The following is a 25,572-nucleotide window of genomic DNA, read 5'->3' as shown; positions in this document are numbered from 1 at the left end:
TGAAATCTTTTATGGTAATTTTTTACAGTGTACACACATATTGTTCACTCATGAATAAAATGCTCTAACAGACACATTAACAACATAATAGTTTATTGAGTGGATATTCAATATTTGTGACAGTGAATACATAATTAAGTAGAATACAATGGAACATTTTTATTTCATTATAAGAGAACATTTAAGAAAATATCGTAGGGTTTAACAAGATTTAGAAGTATTTGGATTATAACAAGCCTCCCTGTCTCATTAACAAAGATGGTCGAGTACAAAACAAAATTAGTTTCAAACTCCATCTTCAAGGCTGTTAATGACTAACAGACAGACACTAAGGCAAAGTGTGAGCAGAAATCTCTCAACCACACACACATTCAACTCTCTCTCACACACACACACACACACACACATATAAACGCACCATGCAAGTATGACATAAAAATAATAAAAATACGGCAATAGTAGTGAGTCCACATACTTCTATCAAAGCTACTGCTTCTATTTGTGTTTCTGACAGTTGATTAGTGGCTGGCTTTGTTGTAACCTCGCAGACTGTGAGGTCAAAGGTCAAGGATGGACCAAAACAACAACAGCAGAGGCGGTACTGTCCTTTCACGATGTGTCATGGAGATCCTTGAAGTGTCACTGAAGCGGCTACATCGCTTCTCTTTATGGATTCACAGAAAACTTATTTAGAAATAAAAGGAAAAAAAAAAAAGACAAAACATGAGGAAACAAGGGCCGATGATGTCAGAGATCATTTCACAGCGCTTGTGAACAAAAATGGCTACAATTCAGATTCACACTTAAAAATGAAAAAGTAGAAGCAGGCAGGCTTCTCTCTCCCCCTCCCCCACCTCACAACTCTTCCTGAACTCTCTACGCTGTGCTCTCACTGGTCACTTCTGTTTCTGAGCCTGCGAACGGGTTGATAGTGTTGGTCTCCATAGCTTGGTAAACCAGGAAGAGGAAAGCAGCCACGATGGCCAGCAGGAAGAGCTTTATCCACAGAGACACGCTGCGACGCGCTGCTTTGGTCTGACCTGCGGGAGGCGCTGCGGACAGGAGCCTGGAGGAGGTGGAGAAAGAGGAGATGGAGGAGGAGGAGGAGGTAGAGGAGGTGGAGGGGGGCAGGCTGCTGACTCTGTTGAGGGTGCGGCTCTCGGTGTAGGAGCAGGAGTTGCTGCTGGTCTTGGTGGTTTTTGGAGAGAAGTAGTAGTTTTCGTCGTTCCAGAGGTCGCTGGACTTCACCGGGCGACCGGCGGCTCCTCGGATGGGTCGTCGACAGGTGGCGCTAAAAAGAGAGAAGGAGTTCAGTGTCATGTTTTTTTCCTAAACTCTGACAGCACAGCTTCCACATGTTATACAGAGCTGTAACGGGAACATGATTAGCATTGATATGAGATGGTATGAACTGATAACTGTGTGAGGAGAGTCATTGCTGCAACTACAAAAAAAATCTCACATGGCCCAAAAAGTCTCCATCATTATTTTTATTTTAAATCACCTCTTAAAACTAATTCTTATCAATTATCTTATCAATATTTTATATACTGCTCATTTTAGATGTTTATCTTCATCTCAGTTTTACATAAAGCATTTTGTAACACTGATAACATATCTTTGTTTGTATTGTATCATTGCTTTGGAAAGAGATATAATAAAGTTTATTATCATTATTATAATAAAGCATTACTGATATGATTATAAAAGACTGTAAAACAATTGACAGGAAACATCCAACTGCAAGCAACATTAATCATTACCCTTTATGATTTTAAACGTCATAATAAAAAAGTTCATATTGTAAAACATGGTACAGTGTTGGAAGGATGATATAGTTTCACTGTTGACCAGCTGAATGATTAAACTGTAATCACAACCAATGAACTGAGTCAGTCAGCTTGTTTTACAGGTGGAGAGTATAATCAGATGTAATCAACAGTTGGACACGTCATTGCACTGATCAGCAGTTTGATAATTGTGACGTGTGATTTTGCATTTATTATCAGTTGTATGTCCTGCTGTAATGTAAGTGCTGCTGTTAACATGACATAAAGTCAGAGATGTAGAAAGATGATGACTGTGTGGTTCATGTAGTGATGTCAGACTATAAATCTGGAGGTGTGGAGCTGTTGGTTGCATTATGGGATTACTGGCTTGACTCAAATAAATATAATGAAATACCACACATTAGCTGGTTACAATATGAAGATGATAGACAATGTCAATATAGAAAGAGTGTATGAAAATACATCTCTAGGTTTGATATTAGACCACAAGATCTGCTGGAAACCTCATATAAGATATGTGTGAGTGAAGCTGGCAAGGAGCGGTGCAATACTAATAAAAACAAGTAACATTCTGGATGACAAAGCCTTGTTCACTCTGTATTGTTCACTTGTATTACTGTATCTGAGTTACTGTGTGGAGGTTACACCTATAAAAAGCAACCTACAGCTGTTATGCATACTGCAAATAAGAGCCATAAGGATAGCATGGATGAGGAGCTAAAACAAAGTACCAACATAAATCAGTTCAAGAAGATATACATATAATGATTTTGAAGAGGTGCATGCATGAGGAAGGGTTGTGTTAACTGTTGAAGTTTGATTTTATTGACACTGGGTGGATACTTCTTCCTACTCCTTCTTGAACATGTAATATTTAATTTGCGTTGTTTATGAGAATTTGTTTATTGAGGTTGCTGTTTAGGTTTATTGTTTATTTTATTATTATTCTTATTTGGTTTTTATCAGTTTTTTTTATTTTTACATGTTCGGAACAACAAATGTGAGGATTTGGTCTGCTTTTATAAATGATCATAAATGTATATATAAAACAAAAACAATAAATAAAACATATAAAACCTTTTTTTAAATGCTGGTCAGGCTCTGGTCTTTTTCTACTACTTCACACACTATTAAAAACACATCTGATGATGGAAACAATGATGAGTTAGAGTATTTACCTGATTCCTGTGGGACTGTTGATGTTGTTGGTGAACAGCTCTTTCAGAACATCATTCTCTTCCACTTTAGGGGTTTGGTCGCTGGCTGCGATCTTCTCCACCTGCAGACAAACACAACCAGGTTAGTTAACATCAGTGATTCATGCAGGATACGTCTCACCAGCTTCAGCAAGCTTCACACTTCTTGTTCCAAAAGGACTTTTAATGGATTCTGGTGTGAAGGCAAAGAGTTCACCATGACCCCACTATAATCACCTGCAGGTGCATGTTTGGACCAGCAGAGGGCCCCCGCCTGACACTGGACACCTCTCACCATGTGACCACTTCAAACAAAAAGGCTGGGTCAACCACCATGTTTACTATTGAACCACCTTGTGAGTGTGACAGAACACAGTCTCTGCCCTGTGAACACTGCACAGGTGAATCTACCTGTCTGACTAGCTGTTGCTTGGACAGAGCGGACGTGCAGCTGGGCATCTTCACGGGGCTGCACGTGGACAGGAAGCTGGAGATTTTCTGCTGCCTCCTTTTATGCAGCGGGACATCTGGAGGGACACACTCCTCCTGCTCCCAAACAATGTGTGTGATTGTGAATTTGAACCGACCGACAGTTCAGCTGTCACACAACTGTCCCCTGCACAAACCCTCAGCAGCTGCACACGTGCAAACACACAACTGACACATTCATCATTAACAGCCATACACTGAAATATAGGATGTGACGGTTTTTACCCTTCATGTTTCACCACCCCGGCTGAAAATAACACACCATTCAGTCAACAAAGTGTGGAGGGAAAAAAAGAAAAAAAAAGGTGTTGCCACCAGACGTATGAGCTGAGCTGTACCCCTGCTGCAGAGCCACCGCCAGACTGACATCCAAACTGCTCTGACACAGACCAGTGGGACTCCTGGTTCTTAATGGGTGAGATGTTACACATTGGGCTAAACGTCACTGGGTCAATTTTGGTGAGTTGAACCAAAGGAGATGAAGGCCTGGATGGCTTGGCAGCCAGCTGTGGACTGTGCTCTTCAGGCAGGCTCTTTGACTTGTAGAAAGCAGACTGGTTTATTAGAGAATACAAGATCAGAAATACACTAAAATGAGGCAAAACAAGGTAGAATTTACTATTACAATCAATATACAGGATATAAATGTGTTCACAGATTAATTCTAGTGTGACACAAATCGACGCACCCTAGCTGCTGGTCTCAGAGGTGTGACACAGTGTTCTACTGCTGGCTCAGGTTCCTGAGATACTCACAGAAACACACACACAATGAAATCACAATTCAAACTGAAATATGATACCCTGTCTACACAGCCCACACTCACGCTGCATATGTCAGTGTAGTTTTCCATCTCACATGCATCTGATAGAACGGATTTGCTTCAGTTTTTTATCAAAGCAGCCGTCTACATTGGTCACGCAAATGCAGCAATGATGCTCCAATCTCACAGTGACCTTAATACCTGAACTAAGCTAATAGCAAAAAATAAAATCTAGATTTTTTTCAAGCCTGGTGATGATTTATGATTGTAATCTATTTATTTTCCCTGCAAAATGCTGGAAAACATATTTGTTAGGACATCATGTGCAAGACAGTTTAGCAAAAATATTTAAAGACCTACACCACTCGCAAGGCTGTCATTGTTATGCATTTTTAAAAAAAACTACAGCTTATCCTAAACAGCTGTGGAATGTCAGTACCAGATGCTTCAACTATGTTGAGCATAGTCATCCAGTCTAACTGTTGTCATATTGTTGGCTTCATCAACAAACAAAGCTCAAAATTAGTTTACAGCTGCAAATAAACAAAGTAGAACATAAACTGTATCTAATGTCACACTGTGCCAGATTTGCTTTATAAGGACATTATGAAACATATCCAGCAGATTTGAGCATCGCTCATTTTTTAAGGTTCAAGTCTATTTTTTTTGGACTGAGGTGTGTAAGTGTAGCATTGTGCTGCTCACTGCTTATTGTGTGTGGCCAGTGTAGACAAGGTGAATGCAAAACTGTGATGTTGAGTGAATAGACCTCGTCATAGATATTCAACAGTTATTTGAGAGCAGTTCATCTATTGTGGACATGCAAAATCTGAATGTCTGCAAAACATATTGCTGCTCAGACAGATGATGCAACGACACAAAGCTAACCTCGAGTAGAGCGGTGTTGAGAAGAGCGGCTGGCCTGTGAGGAGAATCCTTGCTAGATTTGGGAAGATGCAGCCTCATTTCTTCCTCATGAAGCTACAGGTTTTAAACAGAAGGTTTGGTTGGGCAGAACATTTTTTTTAGGATTCTAATAATTAACTGAACTTCCAGCTCAAACCACAGCAGCCACTGACTGACTGTATCCACAAGTCAAAGCTGGTTAAGACCTCAGTATGCTTCATGCTTGTCAGGCATCTGAAACTCCTTTCTGATGGCGGGTTAGGGGGGACTGTGGCTGACAATGTGTGTAACTTCAACAGTCACACTCACTCTACACACTGATTGGCCAGGTGTGTGGATGTGTGAAAGTAGGTGGGGTTGTTACTTCTCTCTCAATTTTCATATACAAATGAGTGCAACAATATGAATGTCTCCAAGGAGAGACTGTCTAAACATTGGCACTGTTTGTATGATCCAATTTTTAGCCTCATCTGTGACTGCAGCACTGTGTATGTTACTGTGTGGATTCAGTCACAGTGTTCCAAGTGCAAATATTTAGGGAAAGTTAAAATGTTACCCATCACCCAGCAGCAGGTTGTGTAATCTCACATATGTCTACGTTCTGCCAGGAAAAATAAGAAGTTTGCCCTGAGCAAAAACCAGCGTTTAAGATTAGAGCTGCAACGATTAGTCGACTGACAGAAACTGTAAACTATTCTGATACTTTCAATTGTTTGGAGTCATTTTTCTAAGAAAGAAAATGTCCAAATTCTCTGATTGGATATTTTCTGGTTTCTTTAGTCCTCTATGACAGCAAACTGAATATCTCTGGGTTGTGGACAAAACAAAACATTTAAGGACGTCACCTCGGGCCTTTTGACATAGTCTGTGGAAATATGATTTAAATGATGGTGTCGTCATCAAACATTTGATCTTTCTGGATAAACTGGGGGATCACGACAATACCTTTGAACATAGAGCCTGCTGTTAAAGTGTTTTGACTCTTCCCCTGAGGTTTGAGTAGAGAATGCTACTGAATCATGGAGTCATGTAGTGTAGTAGTCAGAGTGCTGAGGTCAGGAATGGAGCTATCCATCATGTTGAAACTATAAAGACACACTTATTGGAGAGGTTGAAGTGACAGTGGAATTGATTGTATATGTTAGTTCATTTGAAGCATACAGAGGCCTTTAGTCTTGAGGACTAATTTCACTTTACTGTTTGACAAGGAACATTGTCACCACACAGGCGATTCCATCTGACTCAACCCTCAAGCTCACTTCACTGTATTGGTTTCAGTCTGTCAATGCTTGATAGGAATTTAGCTGGATTTGAATCAATGTAAGTGATAGTCAGAGCTGAGACGTGAGACGCTACGGCCTACATCTTCCTGAATAAGTGAGGGCACCTTCAGGCGGGGGCTCCCAAGAGCTCTGCAGACCTTCTCTGGTTGGTCGAGCCTGGGTTTGCTGCCCACACTCCTCTCTCTCACACTACGGGTCAGAGATTCTCCTGCTGGACTCTGAGGCAGCTGTGTCAGTGAGTGAAACAAACTTGGTGTGATTTTTACTGAATGGTACAGTTGAGTGACTCAGGAAAATAAATAAGCTAAACACTAAAACAGCCCATGTGATAGTTCTTGATCATAAAGAAGCAAGTGACTCATTTGTGACCATCAGCTTTGTCTACGATATACATATCTGCATACACATGCCCCACCCTTAGGTGCAGTTTGTGACAAGATAACAGGAGACTGCATATCCCTGTATCTCCTCAACAGATCAGCAACAGACCAGGGAGTCCATGCAGTATCAAGTGAGTGAGCAGCCCAGAGCTACCTGAGCAGGTCTGGACGAGGTGGAGGGTGGTTCAGCCCGAGCTGGACGCTCCAGCCTGTGGTGAACTTCTCTGTTAGACTCCAATTGAACCTGATCTGTCAATACAAACCTGAGATCCTCAGGCACTATCTGCTGGGAGAGAAACACTGCATGATCGGGACAGAAAGTGACAATTACACACAGAGAGAGGACAAATGAGAAAGAGAGAGCGTAGTATAAAAGACAGAGTGGATGGATGTATAAGAAGAAGAAGAAGGGAAATGAGGGGTTGAAATAAGCTGAGATGGACAGTGACAATAAAAAGCTGGGAAATAAACTTAAGTTCAGTTTTTTGACAGTTTTGATTGAACTGGATTGCTTTGAGGAAACTGATCTTTGTAGTCAGTTTGAACCTGATTAGTAAATTGTTGGTTTGAAATTAAAAAAGTGCCCCAGGCTGGGTTTCATTCCTTTATAGCTCTTGCACAGTGAAACACTGAATGTTGACTTCTCATCCAGAGGAAATTTATTAGGTGGCTGGATTGGAATGAAACTCTAACAAGTGCAGACATGATCTCTGTAAAGCAACACAATGACTAAATGAGTAGTATGTAATAAAGATTGGATATTAATACAGGGCTGTGTATGTTTCCTACAAAAAACAAGTCATGATCAAGTCATACAGTCTAAAATTAGAAAGAACTATCTGAGACTACAAGCCTGACCAGACACTCAGCACCAACTTTCTATAGTTAGGGCTTTTGATACTCTGTGCAACAGGCACATTTCAGGGTGTACCAAAGACATCATGAGGTTTGATACCCAGCTCTACAAACAGATCATACTCTCCTGCAGTCTGAACATATTTATCAGTGTTGAGGAATAGACAGAAGTGTTAAGCTGTTTGTCAGATGTTCAGCAGCATCTGAAACTCCACCCCTCTACACCTTTCTGATGTCACAATTTGGGGAACTGTGTCTGACAATTTCTGGACCTTTCTGGAACCAACAATCTGACATCTTGATGCAGTGATTGGTCAGGTGGGTTTGAACGTCTCTTTTTGTTCCAGGTCTTAAAGGAATAAACGTGTAGATACATCTTAGAGAAGGATTGATAAAAAGTTAAATCAGCCACATATGAGCATGATTATCTACTAGAGCAGTCATGTGTAATGTAAATGTAGACAGTGTTTAACAGGGATACCTGAGCAGCCATGCATGGTTCTTCTATGGAAACTATACAATGGTATTCAAGGACAATATTTCAACTACACAACCATCTGAAAGCATGTGTTCATCTAATCATAGTGTAAAGCAAAGGTCAGAGTGGTCTACATAGTTTTTTTCTTATGTAATTATATAACTCTACTGCAGTTGTGCTAAGTAACATTAAAAAAACACTACTAGTGTAGGTTAACCATATGTCTATGTGGGGCATACACTCATATTTGGACATACATATTTTAATAGCTATATTCTCTTGCACTGTGGGCAACTTTCCAACAGTTAGAACAGACATGGAAGAATGATGCAGAACAGAAGAAGCTGCATGTGCCAAACAGCCCTTTGAAGCCAGGTGTAGTGCAGGTGGACAAAGATTCCTGACTAGAGGAGAAAGTTTCCTTCTGTGTTCTTATCAGCCCCAGTTTTTCAGGTGCAGATGTGACGTATTCAGTCCCAAACACACTTTCTCTCCTCACTGCATATGCATGGAAGGGAGGACTGTGACATGTATGCTGCTGGATTTACTAACATCACTTCTGTAAGAAAAGTTCTTATGTCAGTAAATCTGACCCTCAGTGTACAGTGGGTGTGGAAGTGTTCACCAGTGGGTTTAATTAGTAATGACAGTGTTCACCGTTCTATGGGATAACCTCCTGGATCTGCGCTTTACTATCAGGACAGGGTCTTCATCATCATCATCATCTTCCTCATCCATCAACTGCTCTCTCTACACACACACACACACACACACACACACACACACACACACACACAGTATGCGCATACCAGTAGACAATGAAAATACCTTAGTTTGACTTATAGCCCTAAATGTGCACTACTGATGTGAAACACATACCAGGAGCACTGACAACACCGACTGAATGAGGACTTCATGTTCTAGCAAAATGTAGCATAAACAGAACATTATATTGAACAAGCAGCAAAACTCTTCTTCTGAACTGAAGGTCTTGATGGAGTATCTAACCATGTTTGCACTGTGCACACAGCAGGAGGAAGAAAGAACATGAAATTCATATAAGAAAAGGAACTAAAATACATGACTTTCTTTAACAAGAGGAGAGGGAAAATGAACTGACTGCTACACTACAGGCCAGATGTTTCATTACCATAACTTCTTCTGATTGGATCAATGTGAACATTGGAATATCTACAACTGTATAGAGTTACAATGTGTGAGGGGTTGCTGGTTCTGTATTCCCATTTCAGATATTTATTTAAACGAGCTCTTCAATATTAGTGAACATAGAAACTCAGGACTCTCCTGGATGATGTAACCATCCTACAGGTTTATATTCTGACCAGTAGTTTACATTACTCACACTTCCTTTCCATGCCTTTGCTGCTGTTGCTGTGGAGAAGTAGCTATGTGCGTGAATCGGATTGTAATGAATTTAAAAGTTGTAGTTGCTGAATTCACTCAGAAGTGACCCAGAAACTAAAAGCAAACAGAGATTGTAAAATCAGGTTTCTCAACACCGTAATCTTTAGCTTCTGCCCTCAGAGACGCACGTGACCGAATTTTAGGCTCGGTGATTAGCTAATTCTTGCTGAAATGCACATTGGGAGTTGTAGTTATCCTCTGCCCCAAATTGTCCACAGTCTAACTAATAAAGCAGATATGTTCTAACAGTTGTTCATCTTTTGTACTGATGATTTAACCAGGAGAGTTTCATGTCCATCCAAACCATACAAGAGCTCAGACTATACGTCATTAACACTGTCTATGAGAAACATGCACACTGTATAGATTACATAATGCTGCCACTGCTTTACTGGAAACTTCATCAAAAAAGAACCAAAACAAACAAACAAAAAAAAACTAGGAGAGAACCACCTACACTTACACACCCCTGGGGACTACTTGCCTAACCCTAACCCTAACCCTAACACACACACACACACACACACACACACACACACACACACACACACACACACACACACACACACACACACACACACACACACACACACACACACACACACACACACACAGCACTCCAGCCCCTCCTGCTCAGCTCATATCAGCTTATTGTTGGCGGTCCACTGGTTCCCACGTGCCTCTCATTCCTGGAGGCCTCGGCTCACCAGGTGCACGTTCACCATGTGGACAGCAGGAGGAGCTGCTCAGTCACATTCACTGCTGGATTCCACCCTACACACATGGGAAATCAGTTCACTCTGCTATTTCCTAAAAGAGGCCATACTTTGATAACATTTTGTACTGATTTAATAGTGCACAAACTAATAGAGCGGGTGAAGGTTGAAACAGGATAAAGGAGCAGATTTTTAAGGAGTAGGTCGTCCAAGTTTTAATGATTACAATAACTTTGAAACATGGACGCCAATTATCAGAGGAAAAAAAACAAAATAAGGGATGGAAATGAGGAGCAGACGTCGAGGGGTTGGAGGGTTGAAGAGAAAGATCGGCGTGTGAAGGAGTCTGGGTATCCGACATGGCATGGCAGCAGCTAATCCGCATCATGTGCTTCCAGTCTGACATACAGCGAGCAGCACGGACGCTCAACCTGCAGGCTCGCGCTGAGCTGGGTGTGACTGCGCTCCAATAAAATAGAAAAAAGCAGCTTCCTCTGCCTGTGTCAAGAGGAAGCTGTATAATTAAATCCAGCTGCAGGGTATCCCATCCTACCTGCTTCAGTGTGCGCTCGCACCAGAAAAACACATCAAAATGTTTACATTATCTGGCTTTCTTTGTGAGTTTTCATCCATTTATTAAACTAAAGACAACTAAAGAAACTGTTGGCAGAGATTCACACATGCTGCCATCACCATTAGGACTCAATAAGACAAAGAGAATCTATGTTGTCTGCTGTAATAACAGAGTATGCAGTGCAGGAATGTGGTTAATTAAGTGGAAACCAACAGGATAAGACTGCTCCTCAAGTCACATAGCAGCTGCTCTTTTCAACATTCACCCATCAGCTCTCCACCAATCACAGCGTGCGTTTGCAAATAACTGTGGTTTAAAGTTCTGATGGTAGAAAAGAAGAACATCTTCATTCAAAATATACTCTTGCTGAGAAAGACCACAGCTCACCTCCACAACTGTCGTCAAGAAGATAAAGCATTGATGCCTTTTTAGTTCTGATCTGTTTCACGCTGACTTATTATAACATGAGCTCATACAGACTGACAGGTAGGGAATTCATTGCACACTTTTGGTGATATCATCCTGAATCATCAGCAGTACAACAACCCAGAGGGAAATCTGATCCTGGCAGCTGACAGCGGGTCATGCAGCACCGTGCAGCACATAGAAACATGTGTTGTCGCTACGTTTCTCTCTGTTTTCAAAGAGAAACTACCAAAATCCACCAAAACACAACACATTTCTGCTTTAAACATTTTGCATTTTGTGATTGATGGAGACGATCCTCACACATAGGACATGTTAGCATAGTTACTAAATGATGTTTGCAATATTACTTAGATTGCTAAAGAGATTTATGACGACTCACACAAACACCAGATGGACCCAACATATGACTTGATGCTGAAATCATAACTTACTTTGCTTTCACATTACATCCAAACTAGGACTGCAACTAACTATTCATTAAATTATAGATTCATCTGCAGATTTTTTTCTTTGTCTATTAAATTAAAAATTAGTGATCACACAGAAAAGCTTTAAAAGCTATTTTTTTTGTATTTTTGCTTCAAAAAATGAAATGAAAATGAAAAATGATCGATTATCAAAATAGTTGCAGATTCATTTTGTGTTAATGGTTGCAGTTCTAATCCAATTCAAACCCCCGAAGAACTGAAGCCAGACCATTCCAGACCCAGACCCTCCTTTCCAACTGGTCTCGGTCCAGTCTTTTAGTCCCAGTTTGATTGACAGCTTTCACAGAAGCCTAAACTTTATACCTAACCTATCAGGTAAGGTATAAAACAAGCAGGCGTATGTTTTGAGCGTTTTTAAAGACACATGGGTAAGAATTAGGAAACAGTGTTTGTGCTATTGAAGATATTATCAAATAATACTGTCCTCTGACAGACGCTGGCCTATCTCATAATAGTGGATCTCAGATTACTGTAGTACAGAAAAAAAACATTCAAAAGTGGCAAACTGCAAACGGCCCACGCTGCAAACATTAGAGCTTGCTTTCAAGCACAAGGCTTCCAACCCTGTCATTTCACCAGGAAATACACAGCTCCCATGCATTCTGCTTTATAGTTAGCCGGGGACATAAATGACACCCTGTCAACATCCAAACTACTGCTATCAGAGAGCGAGGCTGCTGCTTGTCTCCTGCACAGATCTGCATCAACACATCTCACCTTCTCTGACCCCATCAAATCTGCAGAGAAGTTACATTTCACATAACCACAAAAGATATTGCGATCACTATCATCACACGTAGTGTGTTAGATAAGAAACCTTTCCATCAAATGCTCTTCCACAGGGAAAGGCTTTCACTGAGTGACTGGGGATGAGGACTGACTCACCGTGTTGTGCTGGCTGCTGCGGGTGCGGGTGGTGACGGGAGTCTTCCCTCGGCTCCTCACTGGCCTCTCCACCACCGGAGCCGGTTCAGGTTCTGCCACGGGTTCTGGTTCTGGTGCTGCTGTCACCTCTGAGCAGACAAGAGGACGACAACAAAGTTTATATGTACATGAGCGCCGGCTGGGCTCCAAGGTGTAGCACATGCTTTTATTTTCATTACTTACACTCACATCGTCAGTTTCAGCTCATCTCTGAACAGTGAAAATCTACTTGCAGAGACTTGAAGCTACATTTTTGTTTTCAAAGATGCACTGTCTCTCTGTATTGCAGGCAGTGACAGTCTGACTTGTCGGTGCAGTTCTTTTCACGGAAAAACACTTCAGTCTTTTAGGTTTACTTTGACACATAGCTGGTTGAATATAAACACATTTTAAAGTGCATATTTTAGCTAATCATATCACTAGTATACACTATTCCTGTGCATACAATCAGTATGGATGTTGTGTTCTGATGGACTGCTCTTACCGTCCTCCTTGTCACTGTACAGGTCTGATTCAGAGTTGCCGTTGTGGTTGACTTGAATCTCCGTGACGACCAGCAGTGGCTTCGCTGGCTGTGCAGGACCGTCATCCAGCAGCTTCTGCAGTTTCTTCTCGTACAGTTTTCGGGTGGATGCTGGAGGACGAGCAGCAGGGGGAGAAATTTAATTAAAGCTGCACAGGAGGTCTTGGCATGTTAGAGGCAAACTGCACGATAAATATAGAAATATGCAACTAGTAATTATTTTCATTATCCGTCTGTCAATTATTATTTTGAAAAATGTCAAGTTGAGGTCTTCAGATTCTTTGGTTTATGCAACCAACAGTCCAAAACACAAAGATATTTCTATTACTATTATTTATATATATATATAAAAACAAAGAAAAACAGCAAATCCTCACATTTAAGAAGCTGACAAGTGGTTGAATTGATTAATTATCAAAATATTTGCAGATTAATCAACTACTGACAGACCTGTGCTTTCCTACATCTTTCATCCAACCAACAGTCCAAAATCCCAAAACATAAGATAAGCTGCAAACTCTCACACCAGTTTAACTCTAATGTGTTGGGCTGGGTGGTGATACAGTACAATTGTATAATGAAGCATGTTGTTGTTTACAATCATCAGTGTTGCATCTGTTACAGCTGGTCTGTAGTGGCTGTGCAACAAAAGCAGCATGTGAGCAGCACAACAGCTGCAGTCCACTCTCACAGTGCACTCTGCATCTGTTTATCCACACATCCACTCAGCCCGATACACAGTCATGTTCACATTTAAGAGAAAACACGGCTGGTGTAGCCAGCTGTATTATCTCCAGTGGTAGTGTGTGTGTTGTCAGACAGACGGGTGGAAGGCCAGCTGACACTCATCAGGTGGAGACAGACTGTTGAGACTGTGGGGAGTTCTACAGTAAGCAGAGAGCAGCATGTAGTTAGTCTGTATAATGTGCAACTTATTTCAGCACCAGGGAACTGTCAACAACATGAGAATAGCTGGTCCACCTTAAAGATCAGTCCGCCTTAAGTGAGCCTGGTCAGGTTGTTGCTAACCTTGGGGACCTTACAGAGCCGTGGGTGCACTATTTGCTTTGTTGCACTCCAGCAGCAGCTCAGTGTGTGTTTAGCAGTCAACAGACTCACTCACTGAAGGACATAGCCTAACTCACATGCTACAGTGATGGAATCTGGGAAACGTAGTCCAATAGCAAGCAAAGGTATCAGGATGACGTAAACTTTTAACTTTCTTTTCCAAAATTCCCACTTAGTTAAGTATATACACAACGATTCAGAGCACTGAGCAGGGTGCATAAGGGGGACATAAACTAAACATTATGTATTTAGAAATAGTTTATTGAGGGGGCAACTTCATGTTTTTCAGAAGTCCAGCTCCAAACAGTTACAACCAGCTGCAGCCAAAGAACCAAATAGATGCTTTTTGTTTCTTAAGACTTCAAGAACATACACTTACACTTGGTTTAACCAGCTTTACAGCAGAAATGACTAAAAAGCGCGGGTGGGTCCCTGAAGCAAAGCTGTAGGGTGTGATATGAGCACTGATGCACCAGCAGCAGCGGTGGTGGTGACAGACCTCTGGAAGCTCACTGACTTGTGTGGAAGCCTGCATGCCACAAACCTTCAGCCAAAGGAGGAAATACTTCACATACCTTAACTAACCTCGGCTGCAGAGAGTCAGACCTTTATTACTAACTTCATTAAATCATTTCATCAGGGATGCCACGGTGAGAAAATATTTCCCACCTGTTCATAAAGCTGTGACAACACCAGTGTTACCGGTTACACCAGACAAGATAAGATATATACGTCCATGACGCTCATCCGTAGAGAGCTTCCTTTCATCTTTAATGTTTTTACTTTCGATCTTCCCCTTAAAACAGTTAGTGACGTTGGCTTCAGGCTGCTGTTCAATATACTCAATACTTCACTCTAAAAGCATTCCAAACAACAAGCTGGAATCAGGGTGTGTTTTTTATTAAAAAAATGAGCCAAACAGCTCAAATTATTTCATAGTTATCAACTTATTGTTCCAGCTCTAAGCTCCTCATGGCGTGCTATTCACCAACATGTCAAAGCCACTTGTGAATTCCATCACCTGTGTGGAGTGAGTAGCACCGACACAACACATCCCTCCGCATGTGTGTGTGTGTGTGTGTGTGTGTGTGTGTGGACTCACCAACAATGGGCCCTACGTCCACCCCGTGCTTGAACAGCTCGTCCCTCAGGCCCTCGTCGCTCAGCAGAGTCACGTCCAGCTCATCTGGCCGAACCTTGTCTGTTTTCCTGGTGGCTTTCTGTGAAAAAGGGAGGACAAGGCAGCTCGGTTGGTAATGAAGCGGTAAAAGTCAACTCCTGCCCTTGTAGGTCAGGGAAGGTCATGGGTTTATTTTTTCAGTCCTGAGGCTGTGTAATCAGCACATAATGACATCAAAGAGTGACTGGTGTGCTGCCTGCTGAAGTTAAAACAATGTTCTCATGTCAAACTCTCTGCACTCGCTTACACAGGTCCAACAGAACCTTTCTGTCCACCTCTGAGGCTTTTTGTCTTCCCGGGGATGTTGGAATGATGCCAATTTCAAGCAATGTGGAAAAAAAAAAAAAAAACAGCCGAGGACACAACAGCTGCTCAGTTCACACTCAAGTCCAAACTATCCCACCCTGCCCACCGTTTCACCTCCAAACACCCTCCTGTGAACTTCTGCTTTAGTCGACCAACTTCAAAACAGAGGAAAAGTGTTTGTCGAGCATCCGGATAGTTACAGAAACCTGTTCATCAGGTTGGTCATTATACAGCAGATTACTATCAATGAGCATCACTGACTGGCTGCTTAGAAAAATGCGGGAAAAAAAGTATGTGAGTGGATTCAACATTGAGAAAAAAAAATAAATTCCACAACTGCTTCATCACATGCATGACCTATGAGGAGATATGCGGAGGCACATGTCTCATACACACGCACGCTTACAAATCATGGGTGAAGTTTCCTTCAATTTCCTACTAGAGAGAGAGACAGGGATAGAGAGAGAGAGAGAGAGAGAGAGAGAGAGAGAGAGAGGGAGAAAGAGGGGATGAAAAAGATGCTGCAGGCGTTTGATGACTGATAGTAAACAACCTGCTGGGATGAAGCCGTCCCCTCACACACCAGCCTACAGGAAATTACACTGTGTTTGAAGCCAGCGGCCTCTTCTCCTCGGATCACAGCCAAAAGGAGGCTCTGAGTAGATAAAGCATGCATGCATGTAATGTTTTGCTGGAGCACAATGTGAGCATACCACTGTGGGATGCAATGTATGAAACATCTTACGGCTACATTGAAGAAACAAACATCGGTCAGCGTCCAGCTGTGTGAACTCCTTTGTTGTGTGCCAGTGTAGTGGCAACGTGAGAGCACAACCGGCCAATCAGAACAGAGTATGTAAATTATGAGCTTAAAAAACAGAATCGTCCGCTAGCTCCGACACTGTCTGTCTCTTTCAGTCTGTGAGGGAGTGAAGTGTCGTCTCTTTATTGTGAAGCGGCTGCAGGTAGTGTTAAGCTAGCATTAGCACCTACGTCGTTTCCACCTGCTGTCTGCGTGGTGTTTCAGGGGTTCTAACCTCCAAATATGGCTCCAGCAGTCACCCTGCAACACCACACCCAGCAGTACGGCTTAAGATTATGTGGCGACTGAAGAATGTGGCATTTGGACTTCATTTCCTTCAGAATGTGGCCTCACATTGACAATTCCCTCTGGGACCATACGTTCACTCCATACAAGCTAACGCTGCTCACTGATTCCAGCAGAAGGTGAGCTGAGGTTACACAATAGTTTTGCTTTTATTTTCTAGGCACACAGACTATAATACATATACACACACACACACACACACACACACAGTTGAAAATATTAGAGATATTATTCCCCGAGCCACTGCCTCTTCTCTTTATTTAAAACACATCTAAACAAATATTATTCTGTGCTGTCACGCTGAAATATTTACCACATTCTGAGTATGGCTGACACTCTGTTGTTGAAGCCTGCAGTAAGGACAAATATTACCATTATTGTGTTTGTAGCTCTTTCATTGGTGCACATTTAATGAAATTGACATTAAAATAAAGTACTCCACCGATCAAGCATTAGTTTGTATTCAGATCATATCAGGCAGTGAATGGATGTAGTGCTTTAGCCTGCAGCGGTGCAGCACCGGCCTGCAATGAGAGATTTAATCCAGAATCAACTTCTGGAGAAACTCAACCCAACGTCAAGCTGAGGTGGCCAATCACAGCCAGCGATCAGACTGATCAGAGTGGTAAACTCTGCCATGAAGGAGGACAAAGACGTTACTAGGAGGAGAGGACATTTCTCTTCGTTTGATAACGTTAAAAGTAAAGTTTTGCTTTCGGCTTTCCGACTCGTTTTCAAAAAGACGAGAGAAAAAAAAAAGAGAGAGCAGCTCTGGTGGAGCGAGCTAGAGAGTGAATGAAGAGAGGGAGCAGTGGTAGCCAGCAACCTGGTGAATCAGATCAATAAAATGTTATTTTCTGATTGTTTCACAGTGGTTACGTTCTGGAGCGCAAATAAACACGCCCACACACCTCTGCTCAACCTTGCAGCAGAGCGCCACAGCACCTGATTCAGTCTGAACGCGGCCTGACACTCCTGTAACAACGTCTGACTCAGACGGACAGTTTTTTTTAAGAAAAGGATTAAAAATTGATGCAGCATTATTCCACACATTCTTCTTCCTTGTCAAAAGCTGTGCCTACATTACCCACGATGCAACCCGACTCGATTCACTCGACCGTACAGATCGGGGTGTGTGCCAGTATGCTAGTTGTAGCCTAACCTCACTCCTCTCTAACTCCACAGCCCCCAACCCACGCTGACTCAAGTGACATCACTTGAGGTCATTTATCTGACTTTGCACACCTCCCTCTGGAGACTTTAAACTACTTTTTTCACATACTGCAATATTACTCCCCAATACACTTTATATGGAAAATTCCCCTTTAAAAAGTATCCAGTTAATGTATTTGTGAAAACGTGCAGCTTCTTCTGGCACACAAACACATGTAGATGTAATAAGCAAACAGTGTGCTCTTAGTGGGTGAGGCAGTGCATGTCTGTGGAATGTATGCATACAGAAACAGATGTAGTGACAATGAGAAGCATATTACAGCCTGCAGCTAGCTGTTGTGATGTCAGTACAGACTCTCTGCTGTTACACTGAGCTGAAGCAGAGTGTGTGAAGGTGGAGCAGCACCTTCCCACAAAAACACCAAACTAAAAACTGCTTATTGGGATTCTTTGCCTCACCGCATAAAAAAAGGTCTCAAAGTGACCGTGAGCTTTAAATGAACATCTGGGACTCAGAGACTCTGCAGCTCATTCAGCTGGCGGCAAATCAACGGAAAATGTGAGGAATGCAAAGAGATGATATGCTCGACTTCAGTGGTGAGCTGCTGCCATGGTTCACAGCATGTAATAAATGAGAGAGAGAGAGAGAGAGAGAGAGAGGAGAGAGAGAGAGAGAGACAGTGAGAGAGAGAGAAGGAGAGAGAGAGAGAGAGTTTGTCTTACTATGCGTCTGGCCCTCAGCGGGCCCTGGGCAGGGTTTGGTCTGGATGTGAGCCAGGCTGTTTCATAATCACAGCGGTCTGAGCGAGGAGCGCGGGAGAAGAGGAGGAGGAGGAGGAGGAAGAGGAAGAGGAGGGCAGACCACACCCTGGCCTTTAAAGGCATAACTGAGCCCTGAGCTCACGGCTCTGTGGAGTAAACTCACTACGAAACGCTGTCACACTTTCCTTTACAACTGCTTACTAAAGCAGAGTAGTGTGAGGCTGAGACGTGCCAGGACGTGTGGCTGATGATGTAACTCTCCACTCGCTGGAGACACTTTTTGTTTTCTTGTTTTGCCTGGCTGAGTAACAACGGAGTATGTGTGGTCGGCCGTTATTTACTCTGCTAGGTGTTTATTCTTCTAACTGTACCACTAATTCTTCTAAATCTCATCAACACAGCTGTGTAAAAAAAAAAAAAAAAAAGAGCGAAAACTCTCCAAGCACGACAGAAAGTATTTGAGCCTTAAAGGTTTTCTTTGAAAAGCCTCGGAGACTTCAGCAAACTATTTCAACAATGTGAGGAATGCATTTCTGTGCTGCACACCCACCTCCAGCTCTTACCTGCACACTATAATCAGTCAGACATGTGAGTTTCACAAGACAAACAAGCTCAACACTACAAGACCACAGAACCGTAAGCACACACTAATTACACACGAGCTGTGTCTTTCCACAAGCTTGACTTTTCTCCACACACACACACACACACACACACACACACACACACACACACACACACACACACACACACACACACACACACACACACACACACACACACACACACACACGCACACAGACACGTGGTGACAGTCTAACCACGGATTCCTTTTCCTGAGAAAAGTATTTCCTCAATGAAGAAGCCAAACCCAATAAGATAACAGCAGCAGCCGTTCAGCCCTGACTGCTGCATGAGGTTCAAACACACTGCTATCACCTTACATCACAATGAGCACAAGTTCATCACTCTGACTTTACAAATGGTTGGATTGTTTGTTTACTCACATGGCACAGCTGCTGGCAATGTGTCTTCCACATACAAGAAGTATAAAGGACTGGTCAACAGTAGCTGAACCTGAGGGTTTTTCCTTAACCAGTAGAGAATGTACTTGGCTAACACCTTAGTGACTTCTGGGTGATGAAGTCCTTCAAACTGAATGAAACAGTTACCTCTGGTTCATAAGGAAACAAGTCATATTTAGGTCAACTTATGTTGATAACATACTTATATTATCTGGAATAACTAAAGGACAGGTTCACAATTTTTCAAGTCTTAAACCAGCAGTCAGGTGTTCATATGAACAGTGAGAGAGGTTTTCCTGGCTGTAATCATTCCTCCTGTTCATACTGGATATTAAAAGATCCTTCAAATGTGCTTTCAGTGTAAGTGATGGAGCCAGGTTGTGTCCACACAGTCATTTAAAAGTCTCTGTGAAGCTTCTATGAGGCTTCATCAGTCTGAGTTAGTCATATCAAGTGGATATCTGACACATTTACAGTCTTTTTAGCATCAAATTCCCTCTTTGTGTTTCCTCAGACAGTGTTTCCCTGTTGAGCTGCAGGTGGAAGTATAGTAACAACAAGACTGGAACGTTGAAAGATATCTACTTGAAGCTTCATATTAGCTTCAGATGAACTTTTAAATACATTTGTGCACAGAAGGAGGACTGTGGATTGTGTGAGGTCATTATGAAGGGATCTTGTAATGGTCAGTATGAACAGGAGGAATGATTACAGCAGGTTTAATGTTCATGTGGGCTCCTGACTGCTGGTTTAAAACAGACTTGTCCTTTAACTGAGGTTCACACATAACTTCTTCAGCATGTGACTGAGTAGAATTTAAACTTTGGAAAAATCAGCACTATGTGGTTTGGTTGATGTATTTCACATGAAGATCACATTCTAGAAGCCACCATGTTAAGATGAGGTAAAGCTGGGCGGAGCTGCTGTTTAAACACTGTGAGGATCAGTTCAGCTCCCAGCATTCATCATACTACACCTTCACCTGATATCACATACTTCACAATTTAGTTCCCTTTATGAGACACACACACACACAGGAATCAGTGCCTAACCAACTGGTGGGACCCGTCTGACTTGTGATGTCGGCCCCCTGAACAACTTCCCCTCTCGGCGTTTATTCATCTAAAAAACACTCATGAAAGATTGATCATCTTCACCACACACACACACAAAGAGCTGCTGTGCTGCTACACAGCAAAACAAACAGTCAGCTGACCTTTACCTGAGATCTGTGAATAAAGTCGACTGTGAGCTCAGAGAGGAGAGAGCGTGAATATAAATCCTCTCTGATGTAGGAAATATGCAGCGAACCACCTGTACTCACAAACAGCGTAGCGTCACCTCCCACACACAGCCGTAAAAAGCTGTTTGACATGTCGTTTTTCAGTCATCGCCTTTGTTTTGTTCACATCCTTCATTCAAACATCATGTCCAGACCACCCTCTAAACAAGCCCAGACAGCTCCTGCTTCACACTTGTCTGACTGCAAATCCACATCCACACTGTAACACACCCTGACATTCCCACCCTGTCATATATGAAAACTCTGCTCTGCAGCAGTGAAGGATTACATGAGTCTCTGCTGACCTGTGACACAGTCCTAACATAAAGAAATCTAAATGATTTGCAGTATTTTTAACACCTAAATGAGCTCATATTTTAATCAGCTGCCAGTTGTTGTTGTTTTTATTTTAGTGTAGAGCTCAGTGGATCACTATGACTCTTCAGAGTCTGTTGCACACTGTTAAAAGGCACACAAGTGAGCAGTCATTATAAAATTAGTATGCAATTATTTTTAATTGTATGTTATGAGAGAGAAACCGCTGCAGTATCTATGACTGCATATCTGTGTGTGTGTGTGTGTGTGTGTGTGTGTGCTCTGGCATGTGTGAGTGTCAGTGAACGTGCAGCTCTGCCCTTCTTGCAGAGACGCACATTATGATTGCGCAACAAGTAAAAATAAAGCACTTTAAAGTGAGTGAGTGTGTGTGTTTAATGGTAACGGGTTGGTTTCACTACTGAGCCACTTGCAGGTGCGGGTTTGCAACATCAGACCCGTGCAGAACTCACAATTTCTGAGAGTGAAACTGTTTGAAATGTTTGAATTCTTGTGCCGATACCCGAGCTTCTGTAAAGAGACTAAAACTAGCTGAAGATCAGGAAGTATCTGATGAAAGAATAAGGATCTGACCAGACATCTGATGCAGGACTAACAATCGTTTGGATTATCTTTTAATCTATAGATTATAATGAAACTATTCATTTTTAATCACAGTTTCCCAGAGTTCAAAGTGACGTCTCTGGATTTCTTGTTTTGTACGTCCAACAGTCCAAAGAGCTGCAGCTAACTGTTATTTTCATTGTCCATTAATCTGACAATTATTTTATTGATTAATCTATTAGTTGTTTGGTCCATAAAATGTCAGAAAATGGTGAAAAATGTTGAAAATGATGTCTTGTTTTGTCCACAACCCAAAGATATTCAGTTTACTGTCATAGAGACTAAAGAAACCAGAAAATATTCACATTTGAGACGCTGGAATCAGAGAATTTGGACTTTTTTTTTCTTTAAAAAAAAATGACTCAGAACAATTAATCACTTATCAAAATGGTTGATGATTAATTTAATAGTTGTCAACTAACTGATTCATGGACTAATGGTTGTGGCTCTAACTCAAAGATATTCAGTTTATTATCATATAATAATAGGCTGACAGCAGAGAATGTTTGGAGTATAGACTTAACACTGACTTCAATGATTAATGGGCAAAATTAACAAATTCATTTTCTATCAATCAACTTCATTTATTGACCAGTCGTGTGCTTGACTGAACCTGCCATGATCCATTTTGATTTGTTTAGAAATAAAAAAAAAAGAAAGAAACTTAAATGACAAAAAAACTGTCAACCTGATGTCATCTGTACAGTAAAGTTCAATCCTCTACACACAGTCAGCAGGAAACAAGCATGAAGTATGCAGGCAGTCTGTGGCTGGAGGGGATTCATAACTCTATTAATTATTATTATTATAATTAAAAGAACAGAGGAATGCTGAGGAACTGACGCCCACGTTCAACAGAACAACAGTTAAAGTCCTGAACTTGTAGATGAGACTCTCACTCCAACAACAGATACTTCATTCATTCATTCATTCATGACAAACAGCCATCAGCCTCTTCATCAGTGCTTTCACAGTGTCTGTATCTGGGTGTGATTTAATCTCATGTAAAAACAAGTAAAGCAGCAACAACTCCATTTATCAACTCAAAATGCTCCCAAAACACAAACTGATTCAATTATCATGTCAAAGAGCCACAGATGAACAGACAGGAGAGAAACTCCACCCGGTCTAGGCTTCAGATATGCCAACAGATAAGCAGCTGGTTGTATCAGTTGAGAAATCTGCAGCAGCTGTAGTTTTGTTATTATCAGCAGCAGTGAAAACACTCCTCCAACAGGCTAGAGCTGGAGAAAGCGGGAACTTTTTGGAGGGGAAGTGAAAGCTGAAATAATCCGGTTTGTGGGCTGAACAGGGTTTGGCCACCGATTGACGAGGCTTTTAAATCTAAAAGCAAAGGATATCAAACTAGAGTCCGTGAACCAGCAGGGGGGTCTTGGGGAGAATATAGAGACGGTACCAGCGTCAAATTAATGACAGTAAATTTTAAAATGATCTGCTTGAGGGAGAAAATGAATGGTGACCACTGAAAGCATATATTAACATATCCCTCTGCCCTGGTGAAGAAAACAACTGAGATTTTTTTTTTGGGTGGGGGCCCCTGATAAAAAACATCTGGTAGAGGATGAGCAGATGTATATTGAATACACAATAGATGATTGATTGAGTAGTTTACTGCATGTTAGTCAGGGATTATAAGTAGTTTAAAGCATCTGATAACTTTATGGGCATTATTATTATATCTCTGCTTTACAGATAATTAATTAATTAAAAAGTAATCAGCAGATGCTGATTAGTAGCAGAATTAATGTGGTGTGTTTAAGCTACATGTTCGTGATGGTCCAGACACAAAGAAACTAAACTTTTAAGTCAAGTTGCTGAAACTTGGACCACCCTGCTTCGGAACCACGTAAGATCCTGCAAATAAAAGAAGTGCTGGAACAAACTGAGACTAAACTCACTCTGCCGGAGGAGCGACTTCTGCTGGAGACGACGGGCGGCGGCAGCTCCTCATCGCTGGAAAAGGCGTCCAGAGTCGCGGCCGTAACACGCTGCTTGTTCTGAGCGGTCAGGTTCTTCAGATACAGCTGCACGTACACGTCCTTGGTCGGGTTGCCGCTCGGAAGCTCCACGTTGTGGGCCAGCAGCTCGCTCTTCAGCTTGTCCTTGGTGAGCGAAGACGGGTCTTCCAGATACTCCGGCATGTCGGCGTGCGGATGGAGGGACAGATTTACAGTCGCCGGGGTACGTTAGCTAGCTTACGCTGAAGGGAAGAAATGCTATAAAATCAGGGGAGGTTTGGTCTGAGCGGAGCGGCTAACCAGCGCCTCTTACCGGAATTAACTCGCAAAGCAAAATATTGACTACGGAAGAAAGGAGTGTGCCTCAAAGGAAAAAGAAGCAATAAAAAAGAGGACGAATATGGGTCGCTGTCGTTGCTCTCGCTTCCTCCTCTACGCAGAAGAAAGGAGAAATGAAAATAGCAGCTGCTGAGTGACTGTTCAGGTAAACGTGCATCGGGGGATGACCCGGACCGGACGTGACTAACTGTAGAGGCGGGCTCCTATTGGTCACACGTGGTTTGAAAAGCCTTTCTTATTGGCGGGACAAACATGCAACTATTGAAAATGAACCGCACGTCACAACTTTGAGACACGCTTCTCAGTCAGTGTTTTTAAATCACCGCTTACAGAAAGCTTCATTTAAAAAACACCATAGAAATGTTACACTTTGTTTATTTGATCAGCGTATTTAAGATCTAATGGTTGAAAAAAAATCATTATGGAATTTTTAAACCACATAACAAAAGATAAAGTAGTTTACAGTTTCGGATGCGATTAGTCTTCCCAAATTGCTAGTAAAGCTTTCAAAGTTCTATCAACAGGCTTTATTCTCGTAAAAATTATTATATTCACAGTTTTTCACCACACAAGTTGAACAACACTAACATTACAATATAAGAGCATTCAATAATAATAAGAGCATTTATTACGAAATTCGGACTGAAATGTTTGATGTAATCTCTTTAGTGAAGATTTCCTCAAAATTAGATCTTTCCAGTAAAATACAACTAATTATTTCTGTAACTAAGTCTATTCACATGAACATGTGATCAGAACAGAGCCCGGTTTCAAAGTTGATCTAAAATGCACAAATGTAGAAAGAACTTCAGTAACCGCAATAAAGTTTCACCCAAAGAAAAAAATCCTCTGGAATTAACAGTTTGCATCAGAGCTGGTTTTACACCTTCAGTTCTGTATTTCAAACAAGGTCGGGGAAGTTCATCTTAAACCCAACACAACATTTTCCCCTGTAAAAAATCATTTCCAAATTTCCTGACATCGATGATTAATGCACAGTTTGTAAACTAGAGCCAGAGGCAGTAACAGCAGGTGTTTCTGGGGAAGTTTTGGAACAACATAAAGGAATTTATTTTCAACAGAACCAGACACTGCAATGATTGTACCTGAAGATTTAATAACCAAATGTGAATATGAAATATTTAGGTTTCATTGTTGTCTAATTCTGTGAGATGGATCGTGTAAATGGACA

The 25,572-nt window shown here is 41.7% G+C and overlaps 1 protein-coding gene across 6 annotated transcripts; it reads right to left on the bottom strand.

Annotated features, from left to right (window-relative positions):
* Window positions 1-76: 76 nt before the first annotated feature.
* On the bottom strand, window positions 77-24,557 carry tmpoa (thymopoietin a). 6 transcript variants are annotated; one of them, XM_067582444.1, is made up of 14 exons: window positions 23,982-24,557; window positions 15,390-15,507; window positions 13,181-13,330; window positions 12,658-12,785; window positions 8,798-8,890; window positions 6,962-7,090; window positions 6,532-6,654; window positions 5,127-5,219; window positions 4,164-4,217; window positions 3,814-4,029; window positions 3,398-3,532; window positions 3,224-3,291; window positions 2,969-3,069; window positions 1,152-1,291 (listed from the first exon to the last, which is right to left on the bottom strand). In XM_067582444.1, exons 1-13 carry the CDS (start codon window positions 24,222-24,224, stop codon window positions 3,012-3,014), a joined length of 1,608 nt encoding a protein of 535 aa, XP_067438545.1. In that variant the 5' UTR covers window positions 24,225-24,557; the 3' UTR covers window positions 1,152-1,291; window positions 2,969-3,011. The 6 variants fall into 6 exon arrangements, with proteins under 6 accessions (XP_067438541.1, XP_067438542.1, XP_067438543.1 ...); XM_067582440.1 differs by lacking the exon at window positions 3,224-3,291 and having other exon boundaries at window positions 77-1,291; XM_067582441.1 differs by lacking the exons at window positions 3,224-3,291; window positions 5,127-5,219 and having other exon boundaries at window positions 77-1,291.
* Between the last annotated feature and the right edge of the window lie 1,015 nt (window positions 24,558-25,572).

Source organism: Thunnus thynnus, chromosome 23, assembly GCF_963924715.1.
Source record: "Thunnus thynnus chromosome 23, fThuThy2.1, whole genome shotgun sequence".
Classification (NCBI taxonomy): domain Eukaryota; kingdom Metazoa; phylum Chordata; class Actinopteri; order Scombriformes; family Scombridae; genus Thunnus; species Thunnus thynnus.
The sequence above is the reverse complement of the archived record's forward strand: the minus strand, read 5'-3'. Positions and strand labels throughout refer to the sequence as shown.